This window comes from Polypterus senegalus, chromosome 11, assembly GCF_016835505.1.
Source record: "Polypterus senegalus isolate Bchr_013 chromosome 11, ASM1683550v1, whole genome shotgun sequence".
Classification (NCBI taxonomy): Eukaryota; Metazoa; Chordata; class Cladistia; order Polypteriformes; family Polypteridae; genus Polypterus; species Polypterus senegalus.
Window position 1 is genome coordinate 157,130,464 of NC_053164.1, and position 26,936 is coordinate 157,157,399.

Below are 26,936 nucleotides of genomic sequence, written 5' to 3' on the forward strand. Positions count from 1 at the left end.
AGGAGTCTGCTGGAGACCATCCCAGCTAGCATAGGGCACAAGGCATGAGCAAACCCTGGACTGGACGAATACACATACACACACACGCACACACACCCCAACCACAGCCTACGGCCAATTTAGGATTTCTAATTCACCTAACCTGCATGTCTTTGGACAGACTATGAATTTATAAAAGTAACCATTTACTATATTGAAGAACTATTTGAACATGACAAGGCTGCCAGAATGTATCCTTAAATTAAGTAGTATTACATGCATAAAGAATATATTTTGTAAAAAAATTCCACATTATATTTGTTTAAGATTAATAATTAAAAGTTCCCACATCTGTGTTATTAGTTGGCTGATCAGATGCCCGGAGCCACCTCATCTGACTCCTCTCGATGCAGAGGAGCAGCGGCTCTACTCTGAGGCCCTCCCAGATGACTGAGCTTCTCACCCTATCTTTAAGGGAAAGCCCAGACACCCTGTGGAGGAAACTCATTTCAGCTGCTTGTATTTGCGATCTCGTTCTTTCGGTCACTACCCATAGCTCATGACCATAGGTGAGGGCAGGAACGCAGATCGATGGTAAATGGAGAGCTTTGCCTTACGGCTCAGCTCCTTTTTCACCACGATAGACCAATGCAGAGCTCACATCACTGCGGACGCCGAACCGATCTGCCTGTCGATCTCACGCTCCATTCTTCCCTCACTCATGAGCAAGACCCTGAGATACTTGAACTCCTCCACTTGGGGCAGGATCTCGCTCCCAACCTTGAGAGGGCACTCCACCCTTTTCCAGCTGAGGACCATGGTCTTGGATTTGGAGGTGCCGATGCCCATTCCAGCCACTTCACAGTCAGCTGCGAACCGATTCAGAGAGAGTAGAAGATCACGGCCTGATGAAGCAAACAGGACAACATCATCTGCAAAAAGCAGTGACCCAATCCTGAGTCCACCAAACCAGACCCCCTCAACACCCTGGCTGCGGCTTGAAATTCTGTCCATAAAAGTTAAACCACACTGTTACTCCAAAATCCGAGGTTCGACTATCCAATGGACCCTCCTCTCCAGAACCCCTGAACAGACTTTTCCAGGGAGGCTGAGGAGTGTGATCTCTCTGTAGTTGGAACACACCCTCCGGTCCCCTTTCTTAAAGAAGGGGACCACCACCCCGGTCTGCCAATCCAGAGGCACTGTCCCCGATGTCCATGCGATGTTGTAGAGACGTGTCAGCCAAGACAGTCCTACAACATTCAGAGCCTTGAGGAACTCCGGGCATATCTCTCCACCCCCAGGGCCCTGCCACCAAGGAGTTTTTTAACCACCTTGGTGACCTCAGTCCCAGAGATGGGGGAGCCCACCTCCGAGTCCTCAGGTTCTGCTTCCTCATTGGAAGGCATGTTGGTGGGATTGAGGAGGTCTTTGAAATACTCTCCCCACCGACCCACAACATCCCAAGTCGAGGTCAGCAGCACACCATCCCCACCATATACAGTGTTGACACTGCACTGCTTCCCCCTCCTGAGACGCCGGACGGTGGACCAGAATCTCCTTGAAGCCCTCCGAAAGTTGTTCTCCATGGCCTCCCCAAACTACCACACCCAAGTTTTTGCCTCAGCAACCACCGAAGCCACATTCCGCTTGGCCTGCCGGTACCTATCAGCTGCCTCCCGAGTCCCACAGGATAAAATGATCCAGTAGGACTCCTTCTTCAGCTTGACGGCATCCCTCACCGCCGGTGTCCACCAACGGGTTCGGGGATTGCTGCCATGACAGGCACCGACCCCCTTACGGCCACAGCTCCAGTCAGCCGCCTCAACAATAGAGGCACGGAACCTAAATTGTCCCTAGTGTGTGTGTGTGTGTGTGTGTGTGTGTGTGTGTGCCCTGCCCGGGGTTTGTTTCCTGCCTTGCGCCCTGTGTTGGCTGGGATTGGCTCCAGCAGACCCCCCCCGTGACCCTGTAGTTAGCATATAGCGGGTTGGATAATGGATGGATAGATGGATGTGGTATAGCAGCTAAGGCAATGGACTTTAAAAACAAGGCTGTTGGAAATTTTTCTATTTCTGTCTTAATGTGTGACCCTCAACAAGTCAATAAATCTGCAAACAAAAAAGGTTTACAAATAGTTGCAATGTATCCTGATCCCCTGATCTTGTTAGTCCTCCTGCATAAATGTGTCAGCCAGTAAACAGTATAAGAGCAGAATCTGTTAATATGTAAAAAATATATTACCTAAAACCGGTTAAAAAATACACCAACTACCACAATTAACATTTAAAGATTTAATCAATATTATGCTATACCTCTTTGATTCTTTTCACAAGTGCATTCTGGTCAAAGGCTACAGCCTCAGCACATTGGTGTAGGTGACCCTGGTAACGAAGGCATAATTGAAGAACGTTTTGTGAGTCTAGCTTCTCCAGTTTACTGCTAGTAGGGGATGTCTGTCCACTGAGAATTCCTGCAGATACAAAGTGCATTGGCTAGCTGAAATTAAGATGTTCTACTATTAGTTTTGCTAGTTAAATAGTTAAATATGCTTTTGTCTTATTTTTACATTTTTCTAAATGATAAAAAAAAATTCTTATTGAAAAGACCTAGTTGAGGTTAGAAACAGAGATTACTTTTTATCTATCGATTCTTAAAATATTACAAAGATAAAACAAAGATTAAAATCTAAAGCACAGTAGTCACTTATTAAAGGCAATTACAGATGCATTTGTGCAAATGTATAGATACATTTATTATATCTGTGTATTGGTTTTCTTAATTATGAAATTAATGTGTCAAATAATAAGGAAAAGAGCAGGTAACCAACTTTTTATTAATCAGAGCATTTGTTTCATTAATATATTTAGAAAGAAACAATTAAAAAATGGAGGGATTTAGAAGAGCTAATTTGCATTGGTCCATTGGCAGGTACTTAAATCTTCTACTATATAATAAAACACTAAGGTCTGTGTGTCCTTTCCTCCTGAGCAATCTCATTGGTCAGTTTAGCTTTGGTATGATTGGTCAGTTTGGCTTTGGTGATGCAATGAAATAGGGAGTACACATGTAAGATGCATAAGGAGGAGTGTGTATGAGGCATTTTGAAAGTCTTCAAAGATAGCAAGTATCAGTGTTGCCTGGTTCCGCAGTTCTCTCACCCAATTTGATTGTCATTCGTCAGGGAAAAAAAACGGCCTTTCGCAGGTTGCAATTTTTAGGCTACTTTTTTTAAAAACAACACAGTATTTTGGACTATTTTTCAACCCACCCTCCAAGGCATTTTTACCATATTTATCATTTATCTGAAATCATTTCCACTACAATTTGCACTTGTATGTATTATTTACTGTTGTAGAGTATCAGTGTGTTTTCACCTAAATGCATCAATTCAGATTTTTCAAAAGTTAAGATACACTACATGTGAGATGTACTGATGCAACATGAGAATCACTAGAATTTGGACTAAACAGTGAAATTCTGTTAGGAAACTTGCTATTTATGTTTTAGTTGCAGTAGTGTATTCTCCTTAATACATCAATAGAGATTTGAGATACACTTGAATTTAACACAATGCATTTCAAGATTGTTGTGTGATGATATATACCCATTCTATCACTCTGAAATATCTCCGAGAGAACACCCTCTACCAAGGGCTTCGACAGTATGTACCTAACCCTCTTGTTGTGACACCACCTTCTGCTTTCTGGTGTGTCATTTTACCTATATAATGTATATTGGCTATTTTTTTTGCAAATTCATTATTTTTAAGCTGTCATTGGGCTATACATTTTTTAAGGATCTGGCAACCCTTCACAATAGGAAATGAGAAACGTGTCTTGAAAATAATGACAGGGTCTGTGAAGCTGGGCAAGAAATAGCAAGTATGTTTTATTTATTCTATTACATGTCTTTGACAAGTATTGTGGTTAGTATTCACATATAAGGAAAATCCACTATATGAAAAATGCTTTTGTTTGGCTTGACAGGATTAGAGTACTATCAAGATATACTGTACAATGAAAAAGACTGTTCTGTAGAAAGCTATTATTGACTTCTGTTTGAGAAATTAATTGAAGTACACCTGGCAGCCACTGTAGTCATCTAGAAACTGAGATTGAAACCATATCATAGAAAGATCTGTTATTTCCTAAATAAATATTTCATGTAACATATTTTGTTATATAGTTTTGGCATAATAAGTTATTAATATCCTTCCAATGTACTTTATACATGAAATGTAATTAAATTAATTGTGTTATGCAGTAGGACCTGGAAAGAATCCGTGTTCCAATATTATATCACCATAGCTCTCTGAACAATCTACCTTCAAAATTTACCAGGACGTCACACAACAAGAACAACACAGACTGATACTATATAACCAAACAGTAAAAAGGTGTTTACTTTCATTTCTGTATTAATAATGTAACTTCATCCCTTTATTAAAACCAGGGCTTAGAATGCACTTGAACTTATATATTGCTAAAAACAGAAAGAAAACAGAGTAAGAAAATTGTTTTAACCATATGTATGTGAATAATGTATTTTTGAATAAGGACTACAGTTTATTTTTAACAACATTACCTTTGAATTTATATACACCTTTCATTAAATCCTAGTTAAAAAATAAACTCATCCTCTTACTCAGCTAGTTTTCTTCCTTAATTAAATGCTGCATTATTTCCCAATTTTACCCTTATTATATAAATGAAAATTTTTTACCATGTATGTATTCACTAGCTGTATCACTGGTCTAAGACAGGTTGAAATATAAATAGTAAAGCAGTAAAATGCATTACTACAAATATCTGTGGTGCACCATCTTTTGGAAGGACAAATCCAAAGCATATGTCTTAGTTAAATGCCATTTAGGATTTTGGAATACATAAAAGCAGTGTTAATGTTTGTGATACATCATTTATTGGAATGCCAAGTGCAATGCATTTTATTGCTATAAATATTGGTGATGTGTCATCTGTTGGAATGACTGAGACATAAACAGACAGAATCAGACACTTATCTTTTAATTATGGTGGATTTTTTGGGAATTTTATGGGAGTGTGAGTAAGAGCTATTGATACAGCTAGTCAAACGTTTTCAGTGGTACTGTGAAATAACAACTCTGCCACCTTAAATTACAGTCCTTGGGTGATATTTCTACTTATGTAATCCTTATTAAGTAAAAACTTGAAACAAAGATATTTAAAATTACAAAATAGGAGATAGTATACTAACGCTTTGGTTGAAGTGACAAAATAAATGCAGAAAGTGGCAAATGTCAGCATATTTAACTGCAATAGGAATCTTGCAGCTGAGATGGAGCACTGATTGTACTATATACTGTGACTACCAAATTTATCGTACAATTTCCAAATTGTCTAATTATATTTTAATTGATTAATGAATTATACATTAAATAAATAAGCTTCCTGTGAAAAAAATTGCAATACAACAGTTAATGAATTTATAGGATACCAGATTTTACTTTTAGATTCATTTTATATTTGTTTTGCAAAGTTGTCTTCAAATATCATATGTTCAAATTTACTTTCACACCCTGCTTTTTGTGGCTATGCTGTGAAAGTTCAGCTGACTTAACACAGCTTTTATCAAAATAAGTATAATTTTCATTTTTTCATTACCTTTTAACAGAGGTTGGAAAGTTGGAATCTCTTGCAGCTTGATCACATCTGGATCATTGTGAATGTTTCGCAAGCTCTGTGTGCCCTGCGTCACAACAACAATATCATCCATTCTAGCCTTCTGCTTTACTGGAGATGGCACCGCTATAGAAGAACAGACAGATTAAAGAAGCAAAATTGAAACACAGAAAAAAATGCAATATAACTGTACCGTTTCTTGTTGAAATTAAAACCTTTTCACCCAATAGGAAAAAGATATTAGTGAAGCATTACTAAAAATATCTAACCAACCATCTTTTTCTTGAACAATCTTTCCAGTACATAATCATAGGGAGCCACTATCTATTATGGCATCACAGGGTACTATGAACCCAATTCCAAAACAGTTGGGACACTGTATAAAATGTAAATAAAAACAAAATACAATGATTTGCAAATCTCACAAACGCATATTTTATTCACAATAGAACATAGAAAACATATCAAATGTTTAAATTGAGAAATTGTACCATTTTAAGAAAAGAATAAGGTAATTTTGAACTTGATGGCAGCAACATGTATACCAAGTGATGGATGGAGTGATTACTCCATTATTCCACTTATTTTTTTTAGTAATTGTTGTATTTGTTTTTTATAATATTTATGTATTTATTGGGCAGGGTGCCAACCCACCGCAGTTATGTATTTATTTGTTTATTAATTTACTTATTTATTGAGTTTTCATAAAACGTCAAAGGTTTCACATGGCCCAAAAATAAAGAAATAGAAGTTAGTAATAAGTATGAATGTACATATGCACATACAGCATATGTTCGTTTATGTGCATGCATTCATTCTATTCTGATGTATATAGGATCAAAGTGTAAATGCATGTGAGCTGGATCATTCTGATAGGTAGTGTTTGATTTGTCCTAGACGAGAGTGTAAATGCATTAATCAATACTGTAAAACCTCAACAACCTTGGCAAACTCTCAGTGCAAAACAAAAACAGCTACCAGACACAAATGATAAACATAAACTCAGAGTCTTTTGTCTTACTAATGTTTTTATTTTCGCAAAATCAGTGTAAAGTAACTTTGTTCTGCTATGAATAAACAGACTTTAAACGAAAGATAATACACTTGTTCAGTGTACATAAATGGAAAAGTATAGTACAGTTAACTGCATGTTGTCATTGTCAGTATTTGCACACTATTTGTACAGGATGTCTCACAAAGATTTTGGTGCAATAAGTATCAAATGAAAGTGCTGCTTTTTGAGATTTTTGGACAAAACATGCAATTTTACACTGAAAGTGTCTCAAATTTGAATACAAGATTATAAAACTGTGAATAAGCAGCACCAACAACTTCTGAACTGAACTGCTCCACACAATATTATGAAATTACTAAAACAAGTTAACATAAAATATTGTTTTACAAGTTAACATAAAATATTTAATTAAATGAACAATAATTTCATCATGGGAATGTATTCTAATGTAAATCAAAACTTATAATAAATATGCTTTCAGAACATGTAAAGGTTAGAAATGGACAAAAAGTTACCTGTACTGCCTAAATCCAAGTGCTTGTGTTCTACATCAGCGCTCTGCTCTGCCCCCATTGTCCTGTGTGAAGGGAGTATAGTAATATTCTTCAGCAGTTCCTTAATTACAAAGAAAAATATATTCAATTATGGCAAGATTTTCATTCAAGATACACACAAAAATGTTGACTATACTTTTTTTCTAAAATTTTTAAAATACCATTGTAAGAGAAAAATCTACTTGAAACTGCCTGCCTGTTTAACTAGGACACACTGACATTTGTATAAGCATATTCAAATTACAAAATAGGATCATATATAACATTTAACTTTATATTTTATTCTGTGATAACAGGTTACATATATATATATTTAAGCAAGTATCCACCCATACCTCTTAATATATTTAACTATTTTGGGATTTTACATAATATACTAAGGCGGTTTCTGGACTATACCATTTATCTGTATGTTGCTCAGTGCGTTTGAAGTGCTTCATAGTCATTATATGTAAATTAACAAAGCTGATTAAAGGAAGCTTTGTTAGATTTCTTCAATCTCCCAAACTGTATTAACAAGAGTATGTGGAACTTCACTAGTTGGTGTTAATAAAGAATATACATGTTGTAATTCATTTATAATAATGGCTTAAGGCTCTTTTTTTATTTATTATTTCCACAAAACCATTGAAATTATATATGGTTGCCATTTTACTGCACTACAATGTAATTAAAAAACAATATGAAAATACTTAATAGAAATCCAACTGATTATACACTGTGACTGAAAGGTGCTATATGAGCTCTGACCCGACACAGACAGACACACTGATAAAATAAATAAATGTTTAATTTCTATTTTTTCACCAGTGTGCAACACCTTCCTTGTTCCCACAGGCACACACCACAGTCCCCACAAGCACAACTCCATACAATACTTTTGTCTCTTTTTCTTCCTCCATTCCTCCTCCGTAAGCTTCGTCGTCCACCTCCTCCTGATTCTGGCCATTGAGTGGTGGTTGCTGGGCCCTTTTATATTCCACCCGGGTGTGGCGAATACACTGCTCATATGGGCTCAGGAGTCCCAGCTGCAGCACCCCCTGGTGGCACCTGCGGGATCCAACAGGGCTGCACCCAACTCCAATTCCCATGGAGCCCTGCGGGAACTGAAGCACTGCTCCAACCCAGGGGGGTGGCCATCTAGCATCCAGGGGGAGGTATTGCACTGTCCATGGCTGCTCCCTCTGAACAGATAATGACGGGGCGTCCGCCACAAGTCTTTATATGAACATATAAATGCATGCTAATTACATACACAGCAAATATAATATAAGCGTGTGTGTGTATGTGAAATGTTTGCTGTAATTTTCATGCAAATCCCAAAACTAAATTAAAGACTCCTGTCACAATTTAGAACTGCATTCAAAGTTTAAATATATTAAAAACGTAATATTCTAAAATAAAGAAAACATTAATAAATATATACTGCTCAAAAAAAAAAGGAACACTTTGAAAACACATCAGATCTCAATGGGAAAAAAAATTCTGCTGGATAGCTATACTGATATCGACTGGGTAATGTGTTAGGAACTAAAGGATACCACATTGTTTCATGGAAATGAAAATTATCAACCTACAGAGGGCTGAATTCAAAGACACCCCGAAAATCAAAGTGAAAAAATGATGCGGCAGGCTAGTCCATTTTGCCGAAATTTAATTGCAGCAACTCCAAATCATACTCAGTAGTTTGTATGACCCCCACGTACTTGTATGCACACATGACAACATCGGGGCATGTTCCTAATGAGATGGTGTCCTGGAGGATCTCCTCCCAGATCTGGACCAGGGCATCACTGAGCTCCTGGACAGTCTGTGGTGCAACCTGGCGGTGTCAGATTGACCAAAACATAATGTCCCAGAGGTGTTCTATTGGATTTAGGTCAGGCGAGCGTGGGGGCCAGTCAATGGTATAAATTCCTTCATCCTTCAGGAACTGCCTGCATACTCTTACCACAACAGGCCGGGCATTGTGGTACACCAGAAGTAACCCAGGAGCCACTGCACCATAGGGTCTGACAATGGGTCCAAGGATTTCATCCCATTACCTAATGGCAGTCAAGGTGCCGTTGTCTAGCCTGTAGAGGTCTATGCATCCCTCCATAGATATGCCTCTCCAGGCCATCACTGACCCACCACAAAATCAGTCATGCTGAACGATGTTACAGGCAGCATAATGTTCTCCATAGTTTCTCCAGACCCTTTCACGTCTGTCACATGTGCTCAGGATGAACCTGCTCTCATCTGTGAAAAGCACAGGGCACCAGTTTTTGACCTGCCAATTCTGGTATTCTATGGCAAATGCCAGTCAAGCTCCACGGTGCCGTGCAGTGAGCATAGGGCCCATTAGAGGACGGTGGGTCCTCAGGCCACCCTCATGAAGTCTGCATCTGATTGTGTGGTCAGAGACATTCACACGAGTGGCCTGCTGGAAGTCATTTTGTAGGGCTCTGGCAGTGCTCATCCTGTTCCTCCTTGCCCAAAGGAGCAGATACCAGTCCTGCTGATGGGTTAAGGACCTTCTATGGCCCTGTCCAGCTCTCCTAGAGTAACTGCCTGTCTCCTGGAACCTCCTCCATGCCCTTGAGACTGTGCTGTGAGACACAGCAAACCTTCTGGCAATGGCATGTATTGATGTATCATCCTGGAGAAGTTGGACTACCTGTGCAACCTCTGTAGGGTCCAGGTATTGCCGTATGCTACCAGTAGTGACACTGACTGTAGCCAAATGCAAAACTAGTGAAAAACAGTCAGAAAAGATGAGGAGGGGAAAAGTGTCAGTAGTCTCCACCTGTTAAACCATTCCTGTTTTGAGGGTTGTCTCATTGTTGCCCCTCTAGAGCACCTGTTATTAATTATTTCAAGCAGCTGAAACTGATACACACACACACGCACACACACACACACACACATAATGCCTCTGCAATACAAGACTCTAGAATCAATATGCAATGTGCCACGGGCTTAAATAGATTTATGTGCTGCTATATACTGTACAAAACTGATTTGTTTTTTAAAAATTTTAATGTAAACACATTCAGCTTTTATTTTATTGTTTTTATGCTTGCTTAGTGACTTTATGCTATTAAGTTTGTGTTTACACAAAGTTTTGTTGATGCTACTTTTATATATGGCCTTTTTTTTTTTTTTTTTTACACAGTTCTCTTCTCACAAAATTCCTAGTTTAAGATGTCCTAACTAGCTTGTACATGCACCTTTCCAGTACATAAGTTTCCTTCTTGTTAGAATTGAACCTGTTTCAGTGATAAATACCATTTCTGCCCAAATGTCTTAGAAGCCTGTGCTAACGTAACATATATCAAAATCCCAGCAACATATCATACTTTGTAATCTACTCATGAAACGGTGTTTGGTATAGGTAAAACTTTGTAGAACAGCACCTGGCCAGTTCCTTCTCCAGTATTTATACATGACTTCTTCATTTATTTTGCAAAACTGACAAATTAGCCATGTATAAATTATTTTTAATGAAATAAACTAGAGACAGTTTGGGTCTGGAGCATCAAGGGAGGTATCCCACTTATGCACCAGGAAGACAACACATTGTAGAAGATTCCCTTGGAGGCTGCTATAGCTTCTCAATCCTGCCTACCTCCTCCAATGAGATCAAATGTATTGTTCAACTAAAAAAGTTATTAAAAAGTGCAAAGTCCTCAAAAAGCACAAAGAGAATAGTCACAGTCTTAGCTATTTTGGTTGTTAATTTAACAAATGTATAATGGTTCACATTGCTGGGTCAGAACAGATTACTAGAGCTTGTGTGTAATAAACTAATATTTAAGGGAATTCATGAACAAATTCTAAAAATTAAAAGAGTAAAACATCTGTACCTGAAACAATACGTTTTTACAGCTGTTAATATTTCTGTTAAATAGTAAAAATAGCTTTCTTTTGTTTAAATGACAAAGCCTGAAACACTAAACGCAAAACTGCCAAAGGCACACATTGCAATATACTACAGAATAAAGAAGACCGAGCATGCCAGATATGCAGTAACAGAAAAATACCACAACTGATATATTTGAACTAAAAGCTAAACATCACAATCATTCACCTGGAAATTCCCCAGTATAATTTTCAATTAAAATTATTCTAAGCTTAACAGTGGAGATTGAGAGAAACTGACAAACTCAGTATCCGATTAGCTGGGGTTTGATTGAACGTCGAATCAGCTTTTGAATTTTCTCAGTAGGTGGTGGCATCCAATATACTGCACAGGGAAGTAAACTAGGGATGGGCAATACCACCATTTTTCAAATCGATACCAATACAAGTATTTTATGTTTCAGATTTTTAATACCGATACTGAGTATTTTTTAAAAAGCACAGGAATTTGTTTTCAAATAATGATAATGTTTAGAATGGCTAATTATTAGTACAGTTACAGTTAGAGCGGACAGAGACGCAAGTACCAACGGGAAGCGGAAAGGAAGGGGTGTCGCTCTCTATGTCAATACAAGATGGTGCAACTCTGAACATGTAAACGTTAAAATCTCCACTTGCTGCAAGGACATCGAACTGTTGGCTGTAAGTCTGCGTCCCTATTACTTGCCAAGAGATTTGGAAACGTCATTGTTGTTATTGTTTACATCCCCCCTCGAGCGAACGCAGAGATAGCGAGTGACGTCATCCATTTCCGCAGTTGCTAAATTACAAACGCAGCACCCTGAGGCGCTTCTGCTAATCTCTGGAGACTTTAACCATGTAACACTGGACAAAACATTACCTGCCTTCTCCCAGTATGTGGACCGTAATACCCGGGGAAATAGGACTATTGACCTACTGTATGCAAACGTTAAAGACGCATACTGTGCCACCCCGCTGCCTGCACTTGGGAAAGCAGGTCATAACCTGGTTCTGCTTCAGCCTCACTACACATCAAGAGTGAGGGAGCTACCTACAACCACACGCTCATTCAGGAAGTGGTCCCCTGAGGCAGAGCAATGTCTGAGAGACTGCTTTGGAACTACAGACTGGGATATCCTGCAGGGATCACATAGTGAGAACATTGAGGAGGTTGTTGACTGCACAACTGATTACATCAACTTCTGTATGGACATTGTAGTTCCAGTAAGAACAGTACGCTGCTATGCTAACAACAAGCCATGGATTACAAGTGACATCAAGTGCCTTTTGAACCAGAAGAAAAGGGCTTTTAAAGGCGGTGATCACATGAGCTCAAGCGCATGCAGAAGGAACTCCGAATCCAGCTCAGGGTGGCGAAGGAGCAGTACAGGAGAAAGCTGGAGCAGAAGTTGCAGAATAACAGCATGAAGGAAGTATGGGATGGGATGAAGATCATCACTGGCTGCAGCTCGAAGCAGAGTGCCACCATCGAGAGAGACGTGGAGAGAGCAAACCAGACGAACAACTTCTTTAACAGGTTTGACCACCCTAACCCACTCTCACCTCGGAGTACAGTAATCCCTCCTCGATTGCAGGGGTTGCATTCCAGAACCCCCCGCGATAGGTGAAAATCCGCGAAGTAGAAACCATATGTTTGTATGGTTATTTTTATATATTTTAAGCCCTTATAAACTCTCCCACACTGTTTATAAATATTCCCCGCACAGTTATACAGCATAAACCCTTTGTATTCTCTTAGATATTAGGTAAGATTCATTGAAATTATGTAAACACACTGTATATATATATATATATATATATACACAGTAAAACCTAAATATTATTTTAAAGATATCAAGCATCTCCGATATCACATACACACGCGGACAAAATTGTTGGTACCCTTCAGTCAATGAAAGAAACACTCAAAATGGTCACAGAAATAACTTTAATCTGACAAAAGTAATAATAAATAAAAATTCTATGAAATTTAACCAATGAAAGTCAGACATTGATTTTCAACCATGCTTCAACAGAATTTTTAAAAAAAATAAACTCATGAAACAGGCCTGGACAAAAATGATGGTACCCCTAGAAAAGACTGAAAATAATGTGACCAAAGGGACATGTTAATCCAAGGTGTGTCCACTAATTAGCATCACAGGTGTCTACAATCTTGTAATCAGTCAGTGGACCTATATATAGGGCTCCAGGTAGTCACTGTGTTGTTTGGTGACATGGTGTGTTCCACACTCAACATGGATCAGAGGAAGCGAAGGAAAGAGTTGTCTCAGGAGATTAGAAAGAAAATTATAGACAAGCATGTCAAAGGTAAAGGCTATAAGACCATCTGAAGCAGCTTGATGTTCCTGTGACTACAGTTGCACATATTATTCAGAAATTTAAGATCCATGGGACTGTAGCCAACCTCCTGGACGTGGCGCAGGAGGAAAATTGATGACAAATCAAAGAGACGGATAATACGAATGGTAACAAAAGAGCCCAGAAAAACTTCTAAAGAGATCCAAGGTGAACTTCAAGCTCAAGGAACATCAGTGTCAGATCGAACCATCCGTCGTTGTTTGAGCCAAAGTGGACTTCATGAGAGATGACCAAGGAGGACACCATTGTTGAAAACAAATCATAAAAAAGCCAGACTGGAATTTGCCAAACTACATGTGGACAAGCCACAAAGATTCTGGGAGAATGTCCTATGGACAGATGAGACAAAAATTGAACTTTTTGCCAAGGCACATCAGCTCTATGTTCACAGACGGAAAAATGAAGCATATCAAGAAAAGAACACTGTCCCTTCTGTGAAACATGGAGGAGGCTCTGTTATGTTCTGGGGCTGCTTTGCTGCATCTGGCACAGGGTGTCTTGAATCTGTGCAGGGTACAATGAAATCTCAAGACTATCAAGGGATTCTAGAGAGAAATGTGCTGGCCAGTGTCAGAAAGCTTGGTCTCAGTCGCAGGTCATGGGTCTTGCAACAGGACAATGACCCAAAACACACAGCTAAAACACCCAAGAATGGCTAAGAGGAAAACATTGGACTATTCTAAAGTGGCCTTCTATGAGCCCTGACCTCAATCCTATTGAGCATCTTTGGAAAGAGCTGAAACATGCCGTCTGGAAAAGGCACCCTTCAAACCTGAGACAACTGGAGCAGTTTGCTCATGAGGAGTGGGCCAAAATACCTGCTGAGAAGTGCAGAAGTCTCATTGACAGTTACAGGAATCGTTTGATTGCAGTGATTGCCTCAAAAGGTTGTGCAACAAAATATTAAGTTAGGGGTACCATCATTTTTGTCCAGGCCTGTTTCATGAGTTTATTTTTTTAAATAATTCTGTTGAAGCATGGTTGAAAATCAATGTCTGACTTTCATTGGTTAAATTTCATAGAATTTTTATTTATTATTACTTTTGTCAGATTAAAGTTATTTCTGTGACCATTTTGAGTTTTTCTTTCATTGACTGAAGGGTACCAACAATTTTGTCCACGTGTGTATGTTATAGACATTACGATAGACAGGCCACCAGCAATAAATACGTACAATGAAAGACAAATTGTATACAGTAAATGTGTGTACAGTGACACTAAACATACGTACATGTACCAAGTACTGTAAGTAGAAAATGAATTAGGGTTACTCACCAACAATGACACAATGACTTTTCCGATAACGATGAGTTTAATTTTACTGCACAACAAAGGAGACCGTTACAGCCCTTCTAAAGGAGCCTCTTCAGGCGACTGTGTAGCACCGCCGTTGTTCTTCTTCTGGCACTCTTCAATCCAAATCCCTAAAGCAGATTCCATCTAGACTACTGCCTTATTACATCCACTTACAACTCGTTTTGCGTCCTGGTTAAAAGGACATCGCGGCCGTAGATCTTATATTTTTTCCTCCTTTTTAAATAAAAAGAATCGTGGACTCATTGATGCCGTAATGGCATCCTACAGCGGTGTAGCTTATCCCTTCCTTCAACATATCCAAAACTTTTACCTTTTCGGCAATCACTAGCATCTTCCATTGGTGCTTGGGCACGGCCCCTGAAGCAGTAGCAGGAGCAGATCGTTTTGGAGCCATAACGAAGGGCTTGACTACGTACAAAGATAAACACAAAAGAGCACAAAAGTTAACTCTTTACACAGCGAAACACGTTGATGCTGAATGAGCGAGACGAGACTTCCTGGTTAACGCCGCGGAATCGAATTCGGCACACCGTCGCTGAGCCAGTCAGCATACAGAAACTTAACTGCATGCTCTGATTGGTTGGCTTCTCAGCCATCCGCCAATAGCATCCCTTCTATGAAATCAACTGGGAAAACAAACTGAGGAAGCATGTACCGGAAGTAAAAAGACCCATTGTCCACAGAACCCGCGAAAAATCTGCGTTATACTGTATATTTAGCTATGCTTACATATAAAATCTGCGATACAGTGAAGCCGTGAAAGTCGAAGCGCGATACAGCGAGGGATTACTGTACTGCATCCTCCAACCATCCTTCTGCTGATACTAGCATAGGAGAGACATCCCTACTCACAATTACAGCAGCGCAGGTGAGCAGAGAGCTGAGGAGACTTCGTGCCAGCAAAGTAGCGGGTCCAGATAGAGTATCGCCATGACTGCTGAAGGCCTGTGCGCTGGAACTGGGGAGTCCTCTACAGCGCATTTTCAACCTGAGCCTGGAACAGGGGAGAGTCCCGAGGCTTTGGAAAATATCTTGCATCACCCCAGTCCCAAAGGTATCACGTCCTAGTGAGCTGAATGGCTTCCAGCCTGTTGCTCTGACGTCACATGTGATGAAGACCATGGAGCGGCTGCTGCTTCACCACCTGAGGCCACAGGTCCGCCACGCCCTCGACCCTCTGCAGTTCACATAACAGGAGAAGGTGGGAGCGGAGGATGCCATCATCTATATGCTACACTGATCCCTCTCCCACTTGGACAAAGGCAGTGGTGCTGTAAGATTTATGTTTTTGGACTTCTCTAGCACCTTCAACACCATCCAACCTCTGCTCCTTAGGGACAAGCTGACAGAGATGGGAGTTAGTCCACCATCCATGCCACCAGGTGTGAATCATCTTACAGACAGACCTCAGTATGTGCGTCTCGGGAACTGCAGGTCTGACATTGTGGTCAGCAACACAGGAGCGCTGCAGGGGACTGTACTTTCTCTGGTCCTGTTCAACCTATATACATCAGACTTCCAATGCGATTCAGAGTCCTGCCACGTGCAAAAGTTTGCTGATGACACTGCCATTGTGGGTTGCATCAGGAGTGGGTAGAAGGAGGAGTATAGGAAGCTAATCAAAGACTTTGTTAAATGGTGCAACTCAAACCACTTACACCTGAACACCAGCAAGACCAAGGAACTGGTGGTGGATTTTAGGAGGCCCAGGCCCCTCATGGACCCCGTGATCATCAGAGGAGACTGTGTGCAGAGGGTACAGACCTGTAAATACCTGGGAGTGCAGCTGTATGATAAATTGGACTGGACTGTCAATACTGATGCTCTGTGTAAGAAAGGTCATAGCCGACTATACTTCCTTAGAAGGTTGGCGTCCTTCAACATCTGCAATAAGATGCTGCAGATGTTCTACCAGACGGTTGTGGAGAGTGCCCTCTTCTACGCGGTGGTGTGCTGGGGAGGCAGCATAAAGAAGAAGGATGCCTCACACCTGGACAAACTTGTGAGGAAGGCAGGCTCTATTGTAGGAATGAAGCTGGACAGTTTAATATCTGTGGCAGAGCGACAGGCGCTGAGCAAGCTCCTGTCAATCATGGAGAATCCACTGCATCCACTGACCAGTGTCATCTCCAGGCAGAGGAGCAGCTTCAGCGACAGACTGCTGTCACTGTCCTGCTCCACTGACAGACTGAGGAGTACGTTCCTCCCCCACTCTATGCGACTCTTCAATTCCACCCAGGGGGGTAAACGCTAACATTATTCAAAGTTATTGTCTGTTTTTACCTGCATTTTTATTACTCTTTAATTTAATATTGTTTTTGTATCAGTATGCTGCAGCTGGATTATGTGAATTTCCCCTTGGGATTAACAAAGTATCTATCTATCTATCTATTAATGGGCCAGTCTGAATTTTAAAGGAACTAATAGCACAATGCAGTATTAAGGTCACCATAACAAGTTTATTACAAAATTTATATTAACAGAATGAACATGACATGAAATTTTATAACCAGCTTACTCCAGACCGGGGCTATGGGAGAGCGCCGGAGCTTATCCCAGCTGTCACAGGCAGGAGCAAACTCTGGACAGGGTGCCCATCCATTTCTTTCTATCTACAGGGCAAACACACACTATGGCCAAGTTACCTTTGCCAGTTCACATAACCTGCGCATCTTTGGACTGTGGGAGGAAACTTACACAGCCATAGGGACAACATGCAAACTCCAGGAAGGATCCGGGTAGCAAAGAATGAACATACATATATAACGATAATATTAACCTTTATGTTTTCATAAAGATTTGGTTATTCACGAATGCACTTAAACTGATCCGCTTTGAACACCTTGTTGTGTGCTTATGGTAAAGTCATCCCTAATGGAGGGTCGCTGGAATCATGGGAAAGAGAGGTCCTTTCATTGGATTGCTTGGCCCAGCTGGCCCAGCACTGTTTCAGCTGTGGAATGGCCAAATGGGGGAGGCAGCTTGATGGATGAGGTCTCCAGGACTATAAACAAATCCAAATCATATTATGTGATGTCATCCATTGTTAAATTCTGCTATGTACTTCTAAAAATTTTTATTTTTATACTTTACTGAGGATTTGTTCTGTTCTGTGTATTGTATTGACCCCCTTCCTTTTGACACCCACTGCACGCCCAACCTACCTGGAAAGGGGTTTCTCTTTGAACTGCCTTTCCTGTTTCTTCCATTTTTTCCCTACTGGGTTTTTTTTTTTAGGAGTTGTTCCTTGTCTTCTTAGAGAGTCAAGGCTCGGGGCTGTCAAGTGGCAGGGTCTGTTTAAAGCCCATTGCGGCACTCCTTGTGTGATTTTGGGCTATACAAAAATAAATTGTATTGTATTTACCAAAAAAAAAAAAATATTCCCACATTTGCATTTTCTGTTATACTCTGCCCTTCTGGTTTATCAAGATAGATTTTGTCATATTAGCTTTACATTTAATTAGGTTTCAAATTTGTATTTAGAGAAAATAATACTGACATTTTTATGCTTAATCCTATTTTGCCTCTACGGATGCAAGGCAGGAACAATCCCTGAACAGGGCAACAGGCCATCACAGAATAAACACAGATACACACACACCGGGGCCAATTTAACCTTGTCAGTCCACCTAACCTGCCTGTCTTTGAACTGTGGGAGGAAACATGAGCACAATAAAATTTTAACAATAGTAAATTAAGCAGGTAAATTACACTTTATTACACTAGATACTGTTACTAATACAATTAAAGTACTTTTAAATCAACTAAACTTGCAACATAATATATTTCTTAACATTTACTCAGGCACTTGTTTTTCAAAAAGAAAAACTACTTTTAGTGAAAGTTTTAATCTTCAAATTAGGCATAGTTAGTAAGTATTTTACAAAGTGTTAAGACTATTTAACATTCTTATGTATATTCATTTTGCTGTACTTTGTTTTAATTGGCAGAAAAACAAAATGGACACAACTAGTGAAAAAATGCTCTGACAGTTATGCTTCACTACAAGTCCTCCATTATGCTAACAATGTGCTTAAGTATTAATGAATGATAAACGGTAAAATATTTTACTCAACTAAAAAGTCTTGAGTAAATTCACTTCTACATAATCCTGCTAATGGCAGAGTTACCTGAGGAACATCTTGTGCATCTTTGAAAACTCTCCTGCAATCTCCCTTATCTGGCACAGGTAAATCACGAGGCTTCAGACTTGCATCACTTTGATTATTTAAAAATGTCTTTCTGTTGAACAGCATGTGTTCTTTTTAACTGTTTAAATGGGTTGTTTTGCCACAATACTGCCGATTCTTCTCACAGATATTGCATCGGGCAGATGTATTCTTTTTCCATCTGTAAATAGTAGAAGCATGCAACTAAGCTCTCGGTCTGCCATTGGCAAACAGTCTGCGCTTGTGCAAGATGTGTGGGTTTATGGCGCTATTGCGTTACAGCGCGTCTGCTCATTTCAGTAAGTGAGCATGGAAAGTGTGTTAATACATTCTATACCTTTTGCATGAATCTTGCTACTGTATCTTCCAGAAAAAAAGTAGTAATCGATATTTTTGAATGGTACTCGATACCAAAAGAGTACAGTTTGAATATCGAAATATCGATTACTATATCGATCGTCCCATCCCTAAAGTAAACTATCAGCAGTGTTCTGCCCCACATCTTGTTAACTGTTATTTGTTGAGCTGTGCTCCCCCTTCATCTTGCCATTTATTAACATACCTGTCAGTCACATCCCACACTCACAGTGGTGTCATAAAAGTCTATGAAACTCATGTGAAGCATGTAGGTCGCCTAATAATCATTTGAATACAATACACCCCATGTGTCTCACATAGGCACCCCTTTATCTCTTGTTTTGGTCACATCCGAAGCGTATCTTTTTGGGTATATAAACCCCTAGGTCTGGTTAGTTGTGGTACACAGCAATTTGAACCCTGTCTACATGGTTCTCTTTGTCTTGACCCAACCGTGGAAATCACTCGCCTTGTAAGTGTCTTTTAAAGCTTCATTGTTTAATGTATACTCTCTTCTATGTATTGCTTTGTAAATCAACCTTTATTGTCTTTGGTTGTACACCTGTATGTTTCTTTTGTATATATTTCAGTTTACAATAAGGTACGTCCAGTAAAATCCTTCAAGAAAGCTTGCTCAACCCTTAGTCGTTTTTACGTGGATGTGCCGAGTTATTTAAGCTCCCTGCAGCCGCACTGCACGGAAAGCGCGGAGTGAGGCAGAAAAAGCAGTATTTTCATCTGTGGGGAGGGTGTAAATGTTGTTTAGAGGTTTACTTACCTCAGCAGTGACATTCATGCCTCTCGTGACTCTTCCTATGAAGTCAGTACACAGACTGGGAGAGCATGGGGGTCATAAGGTCGCTGGAAAGGAGTGGGTGGCACTCCTGATATCTATGCAAAAGAACGGAGATCGGAGTCTTTCGAGTCCTGGTGTTTTCTGTTTTGTTGCATGGTTGCAAAACAGGGTCGCTCTCCTGAGACGAAAGACTAGACTCCTTTGGTACTGTGTCTTTTCAGAGAATCCTTGGGTACTGCTGGTTTGACGTTATGTCGAATGAGCGTTTGCTCACAGAATCTCAGGAGACTTTACCTGCATTTTGAGGAAGCGTCAGTTACAGCACTACAACCATATGGTGAGATTCCCTGTGGGTGATCCAGCTCATAAGATCCTCATTGTTGATGACCCGAGTGGCTGAACCAGGCCAAGGGTAGTAATAGGCTGCTCGATACTCACATTTCGATACTGTGTCGAGCTTTCAAAGTGGTGTTGCTTGAAGCACCACTTCAAGGCTTGTTTTAAATGCGCCTGTCACGTGATTTTGAGGCACACTAGCATCATGATGTTATTGACATCTGCACAATCAGCTAGCTGGATTTGGTCAGCCCCTCACCTGCTTATTTTCTTTGGCTCAAAGCGCAATAGCAGTTGGCTGTGTTGCATCTGTAAGGTGTGCTGACGTGAGTTCAAGTCCTAGTTGGGGCTCACATATGCTCCTTGCCCAAAGTTAAAAAAAGGACTTTTTTAAAAAAACAGTTATGTACTACTTGACTCTAAGTTTACAAATACATTTAGGACATATTATGAACAATTCACATGGGGCACCTTGTTCCTTGGTGTGGAATCGTGTCCACCTAGAATCTTTAACAATTTGATAAGCATAATTTGTGTAAGGCAGCACATATTATAACAATCCAGAATCTATTCTACCCCATGTCCATCATATCAGAGAGGCTAAGAAACGCTTCACTAAAGCCGATGTGGTCATTACACCAATATATGCACAAGACACTCCTCATTAAACGTTTTAGTATTCAGTGATTCCTAGATCTGTAGCTGATATGTATGTACCGATTTCCAAAAAGTAATGTGAGTAAAAGTGTGTGCTGTGTAACTAATTAAAACTGTCTTTAAAACAGAATCAGTGCAATCGACAGCATCTTCTGCAACTTAGTGAAAGCCTTGGAATTTCTGCATTAATGAGACAAAAACCTTGTAAAGGAAATTTGCAAATTCACCCAGAGGTGGACATAAAGATCGCTCAAGTACTGACAAGAATGAATAGCTGGATAAGCACATCTGGAGCCAAACTTTCAAAAAAGGTCCTGACGTTGTCAGCAACATCCTTTCCTTGTGAATGCATCGTCTCAAAGGCTGCGGTGGGGGGCAAATAAGTAGTCTTCTGAACTGCAGCACAACAGAGTAAATCATTTTATGTAAATAGAATTATTGAAAGACTAAGCTTTTGTCATTTCTGTATTCTTAAACCATCTTCCAGTTACACAATCCCCTGCAGTGATTGACACGTTTAACGTTCCCTGATACTTACCTGTCTTGTTACCCAAAGCATCAACACTCAGTTTCACTCAAGGATTTATCATCCTTCCTTTCATACACATAAAATAAGACACATTTCCTCTACATACATGTTCAATAATAATAATAATAATAGTAAGCTGGCAGGAGTGAGAATGTTTTTTACAGAAACGACAAAAGCTTAGTCTTTCTATCTGTTGCGCTGCAGTTCGGAAAACTACTTATTTACCCCCACCGCAGCCTTTGAGACGATACATTCACAAGGAAAGGATGTTGCTGACAAAGGCAGGCCCTTTTTTGAAAGTTTGGCTCCAGATGTGCTTATCCAGCTGTTCATTCTTGTCAGTATGTCCACCTCTGGATGAATATGCAAAGTTTCTTTACAACTTTTTTGTCTCAATAACGCAGATATCCTGAGGCATTCCCAAAATTGCAGAAGACGCTGTCGATTGCACCGATTCTGTTTTAAAGTCAGTTGTCGGCAAGTGACTGAGCCAAGAGCATCTGGCTACAGCCACTGTAAGGTGTTGAGCTCCACAGTAAGCTGAAACTAGTGACCGCCACAGTAGACGGAAAAACGCCCCTTCCCTACTATCTTAAGCTTAGACGTGCTATTTCCCTGTTGGTGCCTTCCACAGTGTTTTTTAAGGTTAGGATTGTTGATTGGGTAGGTCCTATATTGGTTAGTCCTATTTAGTCTTTTTAATTTTATCCTGCCTTGTACGTCCAGTTGTTCGGGTTGGCATAATTTAGTTAAAAGAAACCGTTTTCATCATACTCTTTTCTGGAAAGGTGTTCATCCATGTGCGTTTTTAGAAGGATTTTTTAGTTTGCGGAAGAAATAGCTTTTTAAGTTGGATCCTGTCCTGCCTCGTGTTACTTGTTGACCGGGATGGACATTTCCGCGAACGGTTATTTTATATGCTAAAGAAGGAATATGCCCCTGCCCCACTATCTTAAGCTTAGGCATGCTATTTCACTGTTGCTGCCTTCCCCAGTGTTTTTAAGGTCAGGGCTGGTGATTGGGTAGGTCCTATATTCATTCGCCTACTTTGGAGGTTACGTGTTTCCGCTTACTGTGGAACTGAACATCTTACAGTGGCTGCAGCCAGACCCTTCTCGACTGCGCAGATATCAATTACGTCATGACGCAAGCGTGCCTCAAAATCACGTGACGAGCTCATTTGAAACAAGCCTCGAAGCGGTGCTTTGAAAGCTAGACACGGTGTCGAAACCTTAGTATCGAGCAGCCTGTTACTAGCTCTCACGTGCTTTACTTTGGGAAATAGGCCGTGAAGGCGACGCAACAATTCGGTGAAATTGGGTAACAATTATTTTCAAATACTCCAAACTGTAATTACTATTTGTAATAACGTTCACGTAAAATTTGCCAATAAGTAACCCGTACTAAATGCAACAAAATTGTCATTTAGTTGCCAAGTTGGTTCTCTGAAATCGTGTAAACTAAGGATGCTACAAGTGGGACTTCCTTTATTCGTGTTTCGCCCCGTTTATAAGCGCAAATGTAAAGGGCAAATTATTGGAGCAAAGAGAGAAAAAAAGTCAAAAATGTAATTGAATCTACTGTAACCACGGCAGCTTTTCAAATCAATATGACATTTAAAAACTGGTTTATCACAAAGTTCATACCTGTCCTTTTAACAGGCTTTTGCAAATACATAGAGTAACAAGTGAAGAAAATATACATGTAAAGAGTTGAATATACTATTTCGGCTAACGTTTTGAGATATTCTGATGTAAACACTATCTGAGCAAACGACTGTGCTATAAAGTAAATTGGTCGTTACGTTAAACTGTCTGAAGAAAATGTCACGGTTTCATTTCAACTCTGAATATGACATCTCTGCCGATGTTAGCAGTCCCATCAAACTGCCAAGATTACACTGGGAATTCAGGGAGTCTATCGGTATAAACAAAGCTACCAATTCAAACAGTAACAGCACGGCAAAGAATATAACGAAACATAAATAAAAACCTGTTCCTAAATTAAAACCAAAACGCCGTATTAGGTTCTTTTACAGCCTTCCACCGTGAAAATGGTAACATAAACGAAAATACAAAGTTCGCCGGCATAGATTCCCTCGAAATGCTGCAGGCGGAAACATACAGACCTTCAACACGGAAGCAGTTTAGCAGCAGTCCATGCAGGAGACAATACGTGCGGTGTAAAATAAGTTATTGCAGATTTATTCCTTTATCCTTGGAATCGCTACGTTTACATCCATTTTTTGTCTGGAGTTAACGCCGATTGAAAGATGCAGAGGAATAGTAACTAAGAGAAGGCCTCGACAGTCTCACTCGTACATCCTTAAGGCGAATAGCGCCACCTAGTCGAGAGAGAGACTGTTGCAAATTTATGAAATTGCTCTGTTGTCTGTGCCTCTTAAGAACACAGCATTGTGTATCTACTGCATAATGTGATTTTACTCATAATTCCTGTACCATCGTTTAAGTGGCAGTTTTAGTTTTTTTTGTGGTCTCATTTTTGGAGTTCTGCCCTTAAGAAATACTGTTGTATGAATCTTACTTTATATTGTATTTACATTTTCTGTACCTTTACGCATTACACGCTTTTATATTGTAACATATTGTTCTATCTTTCTTTGTAAAAAAAAAAAGATTACTGTTGAATAAAAATATTAAAATATGGCTTGATAGATGAATACTTTTCTACAATTCAGTATATTATCAGCATTTAAGAAAGTTTTTTGTTTAATTAGTCTCAGAAATAATGAGAAATTTGCTTTTCACTTCTTTCTGATGATAATACTGCATAATCTATTTTTTCCATCATATATTGTAAAGGTATCGGCTAATTTTAAAGAATTGTCCAAGGAAAGAAGTATGAACCTCCCTCTGTGTGCTGCCCTGTAGACCTCTTATTTTAAAGGCACTTTAGATGATCATATCACATTCTCTTCTTAGTTGGGAAAAAGCAACATAATGTGTGATTTGTGAACTGCAAATGCTGGTCTATTTTGAAAACTGCCAGCGCTTTATCTTAAAAGGAGCATCCATATCTGATGGTAATAAGCTTGTTGTTTGAGTCAGTACTAATTGTCCTTTCAAGTGTGGGGTTTTGGGCAAATTACTCAGTGATGTCAGGGAATGTACCTTGTTTTGTCGGCAAACTTGCAACTGCCAGGTCGAATGCTGCTTGGAAATATTTCAAAATAAATACAACATTCACAGTCACATGGCATAACAGAAAAGTTTTTATTTTAATCTGTACCTTGTGCCACTTTTAAAGAAAGCAAATGTTTTAGTAACCTATTAAGCAGGTTTTTGCTTGGTAATAAGGTGAGTGCAATGCCCCAACAAAAAGGGCAATTACAAAATAGTAAACACTGACACAGAAAGTTTGAAACTCAAGGACTTTATATCCTAAAAAATCATGCACATTTTCCAATGCATTAATGAAAATTAGGTCATTTTTTAATAAAACCACCAAGAAAAACACATCACATTATGTACGACCATGTAAGTGCAGTAAATAAAATTGTGAAAATGATAATATTGAAATGATAACTGGTACACAAAGCAAGCAACTAATTTCATCGTACCATATCTGCCACATTAAATAAACAAAAGTGTGGAGTTACTATTAAAAAGACTTTTAAAGATCTTTTTAAACACAATTTTGGCTGTTTGACAGAAAGCACCAGACAAGATGTCAATAGTTGATTCTTCACCTTTCCTGAATGGGCAGAGTTTATTTGGTTTAAACATATATCCTCCCCAAATTTTATTCCTTTATTATGAGTATTCATATAAGTATTATTCAATCCAGTTTTGAAAGGTTGACCCCATTTGAAGATATTTATATGGGAGCCGGAAAAACTGCATGTTAAAAAGTCTACATTGGAAATGTCAAAAGCAGAAAGTTGCATGGCACTGCCTGGCTTTCAACTATATTGCTGGATTGTAAACATTCCTCATCTGAAGAAAGGGGTGAGTGAATACAAAACCGCTGAGTTGGTTCTGGAAAGAACATGTTGTAAGAAACCCTCTCTAATTGCTGTTTTCCCATGGTCCAGTCATTATTTATTGTCATCAACTTAATTGTAATTAGATTGTGGTTTGTTCACTCTAAACAAAGTACAAAACAATTTAAGGAAAATACTTTGCTGTCTGCTGCTCCATTATAACATAACTTTACATTTGAGCCTTTCCTCAGTTATACAATATTTAAATCTTGGAAGGCACTGGGTATTTTAACCCTTAGAGATATTTTATTAATGTTTTGCTTGCACCTTTTGATCAGCTCTCTTGTAAATATGGAATTCCTTTAATAAACATTTTTCTGTTTATAAGACAGAAACTTTGCTAAGTAACAATTTTCTCAACTTCCCCATCCTTTACCAGTACTCACTCTTAAAATATTTTAACTAGTAATGAAAAAAATATTCATGGCATTTCCAGACTTTATTAATTATTGTCACCATGGTCATCATTAGATGACCTACAGCAATTCTGGGAAAGCAGCCTGTGTGAAAATCTTAGGAAGGACTGGAATGCAATAATTAACAATATTAAGTTTTTTTTATCAATTTGTATAAACACTGTAACTCATCTGAAAATTGTAATAATGTAATAATTATTCTTAAATATCGGCAACAGTACACTTCTCCACTCCTCAGACATCCTCTCACTTTCCAAGATTCAATTAAACAATCTGGTAAAAAACTCACATCCTGATCACTATCTCCACATCATCCAACCTCTTCTCTCTCGTTCTCTTCATTCATAAGCCTCTCAAAGTACTCTTTCCATCTGCTCAACACACTCTCCTCTCTTGCAAGTACGTTTCCATCTTTATCCTTTATTACCCTAATCTGCTGCACATCTTTTCCAGCTCGGTCCCTCTGTCTAGCCATTCGGTACAGGTCCTTTACTCCCTCCTTAGTGTCCAACCTCTCATACAACTCATCATACACCTTTTCTTTAGCCTTCACCACCTCTCTTTTTACCTTGCTCCTTATCTCCTTGTACTCTTGTCTACTTTCTGCATCTCTCTCTGACTATCCCACTTCTTCTTTGTCATCCTCTTCCTCTGCATGCTCTCCTGTACTTCCCCATTGCACCACCAGGTTTCCTTTTCCTCTTTCCTCTGTCCAGATTTCACACCAAACACCCTTCTTGCTGTCACCCTTACTAAATCTGCTATACTTTCCCAACTGCCTGATGAGTCTTCACTACCACCCATTGCCCATCTCACCTTCTCCCAAAACTCAACCTTGCAGTCTTTCTTTTTCAAATTCCACCCTTTGATCCTTGGCTCTGCCCTCACTCTGTTCCTTT

General features: G+C 39.4%; 1 protein-coding gene across 1 annotated transcript in view; it reads right to left on the minus strand.

Moving 5' to 3' along the window:
* borcs5 (BLOC-1 related complex subunit 5) overlaps window positions 1-23,964 on the minus strand; it is a 42,189-nt gene extending 18,225 nt beyond the window's left edge. Inside the window, exons 1-4 of the mRNA XM_039769964.1 lie at window positions 23,747-23,964; window positions 7,173-7,272; window positions 5,625-5,768; window positions 2,295-2,452 (exon numbers count right to left, since the gene is read on the minus strand). Coding sequence (XP_039625898.1) covers window positions 2,295-2,452; window positions 5,625-5,768; window positions 7,173-7,230 — 360 coding nt within the window. The 5' untranslated portion in view covers window positions 7,231-7,272; window positions 23,747-23,964. The remainder of the gene's footprint in view (window positions 1-2,294; window positions 2,453-5,624; window positions 5,769-7,172; window positions 7,273-23,746) is intronic.
* Window positions 23,965-26,936: the final 2,972 nt, after the last annotated feature.